Source organism: Hemicordylus capensis, chromosome 2 (genome assembly GCF_027244095.1).
Source record: "Hemicordylus capensis ecotype Gifberg chromosome 2, rHemCap1.1.pri, whole genome shotgun sequence".
Taxonomy (NCBI): domain Eukaryota; kingdom Metazoa; phylum Chordata; class Lepidosauria; order Squamata; family Cordylidae; genus Hemicordylus; species Hemicordylus capensis.
The window spans coordinates 325,397,894-325,410,370 of NC_069658.1; the positions used below are offsets into that span (position 1 = coordinate 325,397,894).

The 12,477-nt window shown below is 45.8% G+C and overlaps 1 protein-coding gene across 4 annotated transcripts in view; it reads left to right on the forward strand.

Moving 5' to 3' along the window:
• CACNA2D2 (calcium voltage-gated channel auxiliary subunit alpha2delta 2) overlaps window positions 1-12,477 on the forward strand; it is an 885,048-nt gene that overhangs the window by 565,503 nt on the left and 307,068 nt on the right. For all 4 annotated transcript variants that reach the window (XM_053287835.1, XM_053287834.1, XM_053287836.1 and 1 more), the window contains one exon: window positions 11,622-11,666. In XM_053287835.1, the coding sequence (XP_053143810.1) occupies window positions 11,622-11,666 (45 nt within the window). The remainder of the gene's footprint in view (window positions 1-11,621; window positions 11,667-12,477) is intronic.

Here is a 12,477-nt window from a genome sequence, read left to right on the forward strand (position 1 = left end):
CAGATCTGATAAGAATAATTCATCACCCTTGTCTGAAAGATGCACACTGTCGGCCCTGTACAGGTTTGGACAATAATTTTTTTTATCTCAGGGTGTGAAATAACAAAGCTCCTGAGAGAGGCCAGGGCTCTTTGTTCTTCACAGTAACTTTTTTCTGAGTTCTGTCAAATTACCTAGGATCACCCTCCTCCCTCCAGGACTGCCATGGGAATAAGGCCTCAGCAAAATGATGGGACAATGTGCCTTTAATTACCAGGCATATTTATATTTGCATTGTCTTTTTGATGGTTTTTTTTTAATGAGACAGATGTAACCAAACAATAGGTATACATTCCAACACTCTAAGGCAGGGATCCTCAACGTTGGGCCCCTAGATGTTAGTGGACTTCAACTCCCATAATCCCAAGCCCCAGTGGCCTTTGGTTGGGGATTATGGGAGTTGAAGTCCAATAACGTCTGGGGGCCCAATGTTGAGGATCCCTGCTCTAAGGCATAACCTAATAGATCAATTCATGAGGAAAGAACCAGCTTTCTGGTCTGAAGAGCTTCAGAAAAAGCCTAGCAAAAATGCAGCCCCCGATAGGTAGACCACAAAGTGAGAAAAAGAAAATGTATCTAAATGGGACAAAAGGTCAATTAAAACTTGGGGAGAAAAAGGCAGTCGAGCATTAGGAAGAGAAGAGTAGTCTCTGTCCATGAGACCACCCTTCTGGGTCTGTGGCAGACCCAGAAGTCAACTGTCTGTCTTTCTATTCACCAACTGGAAGGCTGGTGCAGCTAGACAGCATCCGATGAGTCCCACTGATGGAGAGAAATGCAGAACTGCAAAATATAGTCGACTGGAATGGGTCAAATATCCAGACAGTCTGAACTCCCTAAACTCATGGATGGTGGCTGAGTAGCGAGACCAGGCACTGAGTGCAAGTGACTGCCTTGTGACCTGTTCAACTTCAGATTCCTCCAGGATTCCACAGCTTACTGGGCTTAACTTCAGCCTGGAGCCTTTCTTCTGAAGCCAGTTATCAAAAGCTCCACTTGCCTCTGAGGTAGAACATTGGCAATGCTGTTGTCAAGGTCAGGCACATGGCAGACTCCAAACCATATGTTATGGCAGAGGCAGTGCAGGATTAAAAAAATGAACAAGGTGCATTATCCTGGGACCTTTTGAGAAAAGGAATTTATGACCTGAATTGTGGCTTTGTTTATCACACACACCAAACATGCATGGACCCGTTGTGACCAAATGACCAGCCCAGAGATGAAAAGTGCCCACTCTTGGAAAGAACTCCAAGAAGGACAGGTGAATATCAATATCACACCTTGAGATCTGATCTCACATCAGAACAGTGCAGTCCACTGGTCAAGGTGAGATAACCAAGATCCCTTAAAATATAGTATCATAACACAGCAGCAAGGCCTTATCAGGCCCAGGCCTTCGGAAATTTGCTCAGTTATTGATGGAAGCCTCCATCCTGCTAAGTCATCAAATGGGAGGGTTTAGACTAGAGCTGACAACATGGCTGCAGTTTTTTCTCCCATGTCAGAACCTTAGTGGTGTTTCTGTGTCATTGTACTCCCCATCCTTTCACGTAGACAGCCTGAGCCATATCTTCACCCATGGCAAGAGCACAGACACATGAAATAAACGTAGAGTGGACACACATAGAGGTCATTCACATGACCTTTAAGAACTCTAGGGAGGGTGGGAGGGCAAGATAGAACCTACCTCCCCACCCACCCCCGGATGATCTGGTGTGGTCCCAGACCGCACGGCTCGTGTGCCCACATGACCAGCACAGCATTCTGGAGGCTAGAAAAATGAGTCCCAGCCTCCAGATATCCCACAAGGCACCACTCAACAAGCGTGGTGCATTGAGAGATCCCACCATGAGTGGGACACTCTAGGCACCCAGCTCTGTATCTGCTCAGGCTGTATGCAGCCCGAGCATTCCCATGACCCTGTATCTGGGTAAAAGGGCATGCTCATACCCTTTTATACAGGTAAATGCTTAGGTAAAAAATCCTGGGCTATTAGGGAGGGCAGCGCCAGGATTGGCCTCAATCCCGACACTTCACACAAGCAGCCCTAGCCAGGTAGGGCTGTCCAGGCCTGGGGAGGGCTGCTTGTGAACAGCTCATGTGAACAATATAATAGTATCATAAATCCCTTGCTGGGTGCTGACATGGGGAGGCAGCCTCTTTTTTTTTTCCCCCCCTCACCATCTCCTGGGCTTAAGAGGGGTTTACGAAGAGGTAATTTGGCAGATCATTGTGCACAACGAGGTCTGGATCCCTTATCAAGAAGCATCATATTTGCAAAGGGTTCTGCATACTACACTACAAGTGTGAGGCAGATTAAGGTCTCGCTGTGCATTGTATCATTTAAATGGTGTGATAGCACCACCACACAGAATACACACTCAACTGTTATTTAATAAAATGCTGTCGATTTCAGAGAGGAATCAGGAATGCTTAGAGGGATGTTATCTACCAGTGTGTTAAATCTTCACAAACCAGGAAAGTGCTAACTGTAAAAGCTCCCTGGGTAACTTGTTTTCTTTGTGTGGGGGGTGGGAAAGATTTTCATCTCACATTCTAACATTTTGTAGAGTTATCCTCAAGTGCAAATACACATCACCTTGTAATTTCTTTGAGTGGGCTGAAACCGAAAGTGTTACAAAATTGGCAGATGACATAAATGATGTAATAGAGATTCAGAAGTATATATATGTCCAGTATTCTAGAAAAACAATATACCGGTATATACCATTAGTAAAATTACTCACTGCTGCAAAACATTTCACAATTTTTTAGGTTTGTGTTCAGAGTGGGTGTTACTATGTGTTTTATAGTAATGCAGAAAGGCACCAGTTTGGCAATGAGAACCCAGCCGATAACAGTCTACAAACATTTCTGTCCAATGCAGAGTTCCCCCCCACACCGCCCCACACCGCTTTAGATCTGATCTCACAGCATTACTTCATTGTACAACTTTCAATTGCTGAGGGATTAACAAAACAAAGACACAGAGGCAGTCAATAAGAGATTATCACATGCCATACAACCAAGAAAGATTGGCCCATTTTGAGGATTAAGAGAGAAGGAGTGTTTGCATAATCTCAAAAGGGGCCCTTGGCATGCTGCTTCCATGAACCACATGTGGGGATGTTCTGCGGACTGCAGCCTTGGAGGACTTAAAGTTGATTTCGACTCCTGGCGCCCACAGAGCCCTGTGGAAGAGTTTGGCAGTTTTAAATCTGTTGAAAAATAAAGCCCACAATGCCCAGGACCTGGGATACAAAATGCAGACCATTTTGAAATGACTAGTTAGGGAATATTCTTAATATTTAAGTGTCCTTTTTTAAAAAAGTACATTCCAACACTGACACTGTTTTTTCACAGAAACTGCAGGACAAGCAAGCTTCTGTTGGTCTGAGAGCAGCTTATCTCAGTTTCTTATGGCTTCCTAAGAAATTCTAATATTGTGCACTAGGTGTTTAAGGAGATGTAGCTTACCCATGGACCACCCTAGCATAGATAAATTGCCACTGAGATTTCTTTGAGGATGTTTCTACACTTTAGGCCAGTGATTGACTCCTTATGTGGTATTTCCCCCTTCCTAGCATTCTCCAGGTCCACGTCCACCAAATTTACAAAAGCAGAGTGCATGCTCAGGCTCTCTGAATTTCTAACTAATCTATGTGAAGGTATACCCAAGTATGCTTTCTTCCATCAGACCATAATACCAGAACAAGCTCCATCTAGCCCTGTTGCAGCATTATTTGGTTGGGCGGGGAATACCATAAACTAGCAACCTCTAAGTGGTCCACTGGAATAGGCCCGTTGTCTGCCAAGAGACCTTGATCTACCTTCCACCTACTCCTGCTTTAGACTAATCAAGTGAAAAGATGTTTGATTGAAATTTGATGCTTGGAATTGTGTTTTTTCTATGTGTTTTTTTTAAACCAAAGCCTTATTTGGAGCTAATGTGAAATCACAGAAATCTCAGCAGGCTGAAGAATATGAGAATCTGCCCATCTAAATTCCTTACACACACCCTACACACATTGAGGCTATTCACACGATGGGAGGAAATTGGGCTAACGAAGGCTAGCCCGATTTCTTCCCATCGTGAGAACCACCGGGCTCGGCTGCAAGCCCAGTGATTCTTAAGCGGGTCATCTGCTTATGTAGCCTGGCAGTTAAACTTTGCAAACCCGGGTTTTCTGCTCGTGAGTTGCCATGGTGTGGCTACTCACGAGGAGACCCCCCAACTGAGAGGCTAAAAAGCAGCCTCCTGGCTCGGGGGTCTCTCCAGCATGCTGGAGCTGCTGGGGGCCGTATGGCCCCCAATCCCCCCAGCCCCCACCGGCTCCATAACAGAGCCGGCAGTCATGTGGGTGGCCCTGCTCGTCTGCAGGGAGAGTGGGCTAAGCCTGCCCTCCCCGTTAACCTCCTCATGGCTCTTCTCACTAATCGTGAGAAGAGCCTCATTCAGTGTTACCCAGATTAAAATACAAGCAGGTACACTCTTAAAAGTCTATTGAGAATCCATGTTTAATCAATGTTATCAGAATTTAGGGATTTATCTGGATTCATTGCCAGTTAATAGAGGTGTTTATCAAGTGTAAAGGTTAGTGATTAAAACCATCTGTGCTGGCCATGAGAACTGGTCCAGAGATTTCCTTTTTAGAGACGAGGAGCTGTACCTAAGAAGCAGTTTCCTGAGACCACCTAGAGGCTATTCACATGATGGGGTGCAATCGGGCTAGTGGAGGCTAGCCTGATTTCGCCCCATCGTGTGAACCACTGGGCTCGGCTGCGAGCCTGGTGGTTCCTAGGTGGGTAACCTGCCTAACTACCCCTGCCCTAAAACCAAGTTTGTGAAGCGAACACTCTGCAAACCTGGTTTTAAAGATCGTGAGTAGCCACGGTGCAGCTCCGTGCCACGGTTACTCATGAGTAGACTCCCAGAGGGGAGGCAAAAAGCTATCTTCCGGCTCCGGGGGGTCTCCCCAGTATGCCCTGTACGCTTGCGCAGGGCATACTGGAGCTTCCGGAGGTCATGTGGCCCCCGAGCTCACCAGCCCCCGCCGGCTCCATCACAGAGCCGGCAATCGTGTGAGTGGCTGATCCGGCCGCCCAGGGCTCCCACGCCCGCCCTGCTCATCTGCAGGGAGAGCGGGCTTAGTCCGCTCTCCCCACTCAGCTCCCCAAGCTGGGTCTCACCGATCGTGAGATCCAGCTCCTAGTCTTCCAAGTCATTCCATTCCCTCTCCAACCATGAATTAAACTTTACCCACTTACAAGTAAGGTCAGTCCCCCATAGGTTAACAAAACCTTTGCCTCCCTTGCCCATACTGGTTGAAGGGTCGGTTTGAGCTAAATGCCAAACTGACTGAAGTTAGCTAGGCACAGACTAAAACTGGTGAATGCATTTAGGAGTGTCATAAGAAGTACTCTGAAAAGCTGCTAATCTCCACTGAGGAGGGTAAGTTCCATGCCAAATGTTAAAGATAAGCTTATGCCTAGTTCTTTGTATTCAGCTTGCAAACATCTCTCCATTGATTATTTTCTTGCTTTCTGCCTAAGTAATTGGCACAGATCTCCTTAAGCTACAGAATTTTGTCAGCTTGAGTTTTAGCAGTCTGGAGAAGGAAGAGGAAATCGCTTTAGCTGAGCAGGTTTTGTCTCCAGGATAACTCAAAAGAGGAGTTAGTCTCTCTTAGGTCATTGTGTAAGTTCCTCAATATGACAGGACTCGAAATACTGACAAAACAGGGAGCAGAGTGTATAGCTTATGTGTGCATGAAAATTAAACTTGTGGTCAGTAATGTAAATCATTCAGGTTTGGGTTTTGTTTTGGTTTTTGGTAAGTTCTAAGGGAGCTATGGCCAGAGGGGTTCAGAGGTCCCTCTAGAATAATTTGTGTTGGGTTTTTTATTTTAAATTTGGATCATTTATAATCTGCTTTTTCAGTTTATCAAAGCAGAAAACAATTAAACCTTAAAAATACCATTTCAACAATACAAGAACATATAAAATAGGACAATAAACAATCCAACGTTTCTAGCAGACAAGAAAAGCATAGAGTACCGGGGTCAACTCCTAACATATTTAGATTTAAAATCTTGCCTAAAAAGAAATTATTTTAGTACCCACTTAAACAGGCAAAGCAAGGCGTTCCAGAAATGCAGGACCACCAATGAAAAAGCTATGTGGAGGCCAAACTAGTCCCTGATAAAGGTGGGACCCACAGCAGAGTCTCATTATTAGGATTCAGTGTGCAGGAAGAGCCTCCTCCAGGTATAACATTTTATTTATTTTTACCTTTATATCCCACTCTTCCTCCAAGGAGCCCAGAGCAGTGTACATGGTTCTGGTTATCCTCACAACAACCCTGTGAGGTCAGTTAGGCTGAGATATATGTGACTGGCCCAGAGTCACCCAGTGAGTTTCATGGCTGAATAGGGATTTGAACTCAGATCTCCCCGGTTCTAGTCCAACACTGTAACCACTACACTACATTGCTGGCATTTCATTGCTGAACTGCATAACACTCATTCCTGGGCACAATACCTTATTTTGGCTTCTTATTCTCTCCTACATAACAGAATCTCCATAGCAGCCATTATCAGGTCAGTTTATCAGCTGTGTATATCTCATCCATTGCTGTTGACACATAATAACCAAGCAGTTGCCACAGCTTTGTAATACAGTATGTTCATTTGGAGTATATTGAATGATACCACATTGAAATGCCTCATTTCTTCAAAGGGGAGCTTTTGCTTTAGTTAACTCTTATTGGTAAGAAAGAAATGATAAGCTTGCTAGAATGTGTAACTTGAGGAAATGGAGAACTAAGGTCTTCTCTGTAGTTGATGTAATCTCAAGAGACAGATGATCAGCCCTTGATCACCCAAAACAACAATGTAAACCGGTAAGGAAGGAGCTGTTTAGAGGCTGCCACCATGTAAACTCCTTTTCCTGGGTGAGGCTGTCAACATAACTGCGAAGGCTTATTTATTTGTTTATTTGTTTATTACATGTATATCCCGCTCTTCCTATGAGGAGCTCAGAGTGTACATGGTTATTTGTATCCTCACAACAAACTTGTGAGGTAGGTTAGGCTGAGAGATACATAACTGGCCCAGAGTCACCCAGTGAGTTTCATGGTTGAATGGAGATTCTAACTCGGGTTTCCCTGGTCCTAGTCCAACACTTTAACCACTACACTATGCTGGCATAGGCTGGGGTTAGTATGCAGTGTGCGTATGTATGTATGTATGTATCTCTCTCTCTCTCTCTCTCTCAAATGTTTAGACCACTCCAAACTTCTGTCTTTGGGTGGTTTACAACAACGTAAAACAAATTAAAATGAAAACCTTAGAACAATTAAAAACCACAGTCAAATTAAAAAGCTTAAGTGGAAAAATGAGTCTATAGGGGTTTTTTAAAAAGAGATGGGGAGGCTCTTATTTCAGTAGGGAGCACATTGCAGAGTGTAGTCGGCCCTTCTCTTGGAAAATGGCAAGGAACAGTGAAGGAAGTCAAAGGAAGAAGCCCGATGAGTAAGCAGGCCTGACCTGAAATGAGACAGGCAGGGCCAGACCTGAGTGTTCTGCAGAAAGTCCTGATGTTTCCCAAGGCCCACTTCAGTGTCAGCCACCCATATGGGCTCTTGCTTCACATGGTGAGGCTCTACCGGGAGGGATTTGGTGGGGAGAGCAGTTTTTGAGCCCTGGGAGGCAGGATTAGCTGCCCACACGATTATTACCGGCTCGGTAATAATAATTACCGGCATGGAGCTGGTAGGGGCGGTGGGGATTGGGGACCCGGAAGTCCCAGGATGCCCCATGTGAGTGCACGCGTGGCATTCTGGGGAGACCCCCCCCCCATGCCGGGAGGCTTGTTTCAGCCTTACGGTTGGGGCTCTGCTCGTGAGTCACTGGTGCGGAGTCACACCACGGCAACTCACAATCACGGAACCGGGGTTAGCAGAGTGCTCGCTCCGCTAACCTCATTTTAGGGGAGGGGTGCTTGGTCTTGCTAGCCACTGCTGAACCACTGGGCTCGCCTGGTGGTTCTCACGACCGCTCGAAAACGGGCTGGGCTCCCTTAGCCCGCTTTTGAGCAGTTGTGAGAATGGCCTCGGTGAGTCATTTGGCTGAATGGTTGAGACATAAATATGGTTCATGGGTTGTGTGTGAAGCACTATAAAAATTATTGTTTATTCCCTAGCAATGGCACATGGCTCAACCCAGCAAGCACTGCTACTGTGCTGTGCCATTCATTCAGGGGGTCTTGACTAGGGCTCCTGTGAAAACCTCATTAATTTTAATGACTGTTGCTCAGCATCAGTACTTAGCAGATTGCACCCCAGAATGAGTATTTTGCACATTCATCACCACTGCACAGCAATTAAGAACCTTATACTGCTATGACTGATAGTAATAAGGACACATGGGGCTGTTCCTTGCAGCACTCCATCTGTTGGCAGATAAGTCCTCCTGGAACAGAATACCATCCAAGTGAACAAAAAGATTGACCCAGCTCATTCTGCCTGCTTCCAGCTGTCTTCACATATGTATTGATGTGCTCAACCAATAGTCAATTTGCAGAGCTTTTGGTGATTATATCATTGCTATGATAAGTTAGGGCAGCAGAGGGCAGAAAATAGATTGAGATGCCCCTTCAGACAGAGGGGGCCTTTCGTGTGTGGTACACTACTGAGAACAGACTATTTCCCATGATAGCAGTAAAAAAAAATAAATCTTGATTTTTGTAGAAGGTGCATATTCCACTGTGGATGATCTCTCTGAACTGCACTGATTTCAGTGGAAAACATGTTTGGATGCACGTTTGCATAGACGGTCTATTGAAAGCAAAGCAAGGCAAGGCAGGTAGAATTCCTCACTCAGCCTCACATTTTGATGCAAATCCAAGAGCAGATGCTGTCTGGGCATCATTGCCTTCAATGGATGTGCACCCAAGTGCACATTCCAGTGGAAAATAATGTAGATAAGCATCTACACTCAGCTGTGTTTCTTTTGCTCGGAGTCCAATTCTAAGGCACATCTCCTTGGAGGCCAATCCTACTCCTCAGCACCATACCCTGTAAACCAGGAGGAAGGCATTCCACTCACAAAGCCAGTCTAATCCCAGCTCTGCTCTTCAGACTGCAGAGATGAAGCCCCCCTTGTAGTGTTTTTTTTTCCCCAAAAAAAATCCTGCTGAGAGAATTGGGCTTGCAGGACACATGCCTGAAGGTATATGTAGCCCATTTGCTAACCTCTTTGAAGCCACAGGATGAAGGGAAGCAAGGGACAGACTTCTTGCTTAACTGCCTTCAGATTACAGACTTCAGCTTGACTGCCAGCCCCTACCAGCTTTGAACAATCTGGCTGTGTGTGGTGCTCCTATCTGCTGTCAGCATTCACTAGCAGCATGAGGACAACACGCATGCACAGCACTTGGTCTCTACAGGTTGCAGGGGTGGGGTGTTGGGAAGTGTGTGGTTTTTCTGCATCCATAGGGATGTCCACACGGAAGACACTCACTTGACTAATGGGAGGAGTGGAGTGGTATTGGGTGCTAATAATTGCTCTGCGACAGAATTTCAGGGGCACAGGAATAAGTCTTTTTGCTGCAGGGTGACAGGCATGGTGGTGCTGGAGGTGCTGCAAGTGGAGAATGCACTGCTTTGGCTGTTGCACTCCTGCACTATTTCTGCATGCAGAATTGAGGGTCCAAGTGCCCTTTAATTACCCCTGTTGATGGAACATAACATTCTATTTTGACAGTATTACTACTCTCTGAATTGCCTGTCCCTTTATGGATTTTATCAACTGCTGCATGTCCTAGCATAGGGGGAAGAGGAATTGGAATAGGCCTGTCTATGTAAATAGTTTCTAAATACTGCAAATTAATGACATGCAGTTCTTCATTCAAATGATGAAATCACTGCTTAATTTTTCATTGCTTGTTTAGCAGTTCTGTGTAGGAGAAGAGGTTATTAGCATCTTAGATCTCCTCCACTATTAGCATACATTCCCCTGCAGTAAATGAGAATCTATTCCTTCCTCTCATAGTTTCAGAGGCTTCAAAGTTGGAGGGAGAGTATTGTGAACCTACGGGGTGACCTTCCATACAATAGGACAGATTGGGAAATTTAACTATTGGATGTCTGCATCAATTTCCTGGATCCCTCATTGAAACTGTGAGGTGTGGCATTGTGATGAAACATGGGGTGAATAAGCAGATGTCCATTTATCAAAGGCAAAAGGACACATTTCAGTTCCAGAACATGTCTTCAAAGCCTGTCCTTTGCATAGCTCGACTAGGGATCTGCAATTTAAGCCTTCCTTGCTGCCTTCCCTCTCCGACTCCCCTCCAGCTGCTAGCAGGGATTTTTGACTCATGGGTTCACAGCAAACATGGGTTTGGAACCTTGGGCTGAGAGAAAAGCAGCTGGTGGAGAGAGAAAATTAGAAGAGAAGAGGCGGGTAAGTGAAGGATGAAGCACTCTTCTGCTGCCCACCACACTCTCCTGGCTCTGCTTTCCAAAGGAGACATGGTGACTGGATTTTGATGAAGTGGAACTTTCCACAGTGTGTATGTCACCCCTTGGTAATCTGGCCATCCTGATAGTCCTTCCAGGTGGCAGGGAAAGTCCTACCCCATTGTTGCACCCCATCAGAAATCTGGGAAAGCAAGGGGCTGAGTTTTCCTTAACAGTTAGCCCGATGATTGAGCTGTCAAGCTCACCAAGTGAATGCATGTCAATTTACCAAGTTGCAGATTGGTAAATGGGAGTCTGTATTCTCTCACTGTCATTAAAGGAAGATTATTCACCCCATGTTTCATTTCTTGCCCTAGATATCTATTCATGGCAACTTTCTCTATATACCAGCTCTAAAGAAATTGTGCATTCTGTCTGAGCAATAGGGTTACCAGATGACTAGGAAAAATGATTTGGCTAGATTTTCTTCTTTATCTCGCGGCCGGGAGCCAGAATTTTTTGTGTAAGGCCAGAACTTTTGGCTGATTGCTAGACTTCTTTTGGGTAAGGCCAGCACTTTTTGAACAATGGTCAGCAGAAGCATTGCTCTCTCATCCACAGAGGCTTTCTCTGGAACTGGAGTGTATATGAATATGCATGGCACCATTCAGTGCTCCATTCTCTGTTTGATGTGCACACACCAGCCATTTCTGGGGTGTCACTGACCGGGGATGCAGAGAGGCACACTGCAGCTCCACACGCCCGCTTTTTACAAGAGCGCCAGTGGGGGGAAAGAGGTGGGGCCTCCCCTGCCCCTTAAAGGAACACCCCCACACACACCCTCCCGGGTGTGCACAGAACCAGTTCCATGCACATCCCTAGAAGTGTGGACTCAACCCACTTTGTCTCCTTGCACGAGCTTTAGAAGGGAACCAAAAATGTTTGCTCTTAGCTAAAGCCCGATCTGATGGCATACAGGCATTCCTGTTCCCACCCAAGTACCAGATTTCTTCACATCAATAGTCAGCAACTCTCCTGGGAAAATTACATAGAAAAATCTCTCTTCCGCATTCTGAGACTGTGTACTTTACTTATCGTATCTTTCTCTTTTATTCTGCAGGAGGAGGATATCGAGTATTATGATTCCAAAGCTGACACAAGATATGTAAGTGTCCTCCAATTGTCCATAGTTTGTGCTTTATGTGGTAAATAGGTTACATGTTAATTCCTACAGGTAATTTAGAATGAAACGTTTATGGTAAGAAACACTGAAGTAAGCAACATATAGCCATGGGATATTGCAGTGAAATCTCTTGAGAGATAACAGAATATGACGGAGAACTGAGTTCTGTGTTTGATACTAAAGCAAACCATGAACTCCAGATCTCTCCACTCCTTTTTTCATGTGGTTTAATTGCAAATGTGTGATGGAAATGATAGCTTGAGGCAAATGCTGAATCCATAATGAAACTGAAAAATTAGGAATATTTTCTCTCTGGCCCCTCTCTAACTGCAAGTTTGTTGCAGTGCGTTTCTGTCTCCTCGAGTGAGGAAGACTCCCTAGAATACACTGAGGTCTTTCACGCGACCTCCAGCGGCTGCTGCGAAGGGCTGCAGGGAAAGCAGGAGCTTGCTGCTTCCCTGGCAGACAAGCAGTGGCCACTCTCCCCTCCGCTGCACCACGCCCCCACCATGAGCGGCAGCTGGGAGTGGGAGCACTTCTGCCCTCCTGCACCCCATGGTGCCCCCCACTATGAGAAGCGGGCTGCTTCTTCCCCTGAAATGGTGGCAGGCCCAGAGGAAGCCTCTTAACCTAGTGGCAGTCACCCCGATGGTCACCTGCCAAGGTTAAGTGAACCATAGGTTCACGTAACCTCAGCTAAATGCCAGTTTCAAAAGAGGGACTAGGCACAGGGACAGTGCCGGGTTTGGGATCGATCCCGGCACTTCACATGCACAGCCTAGCCCAGGCTAGT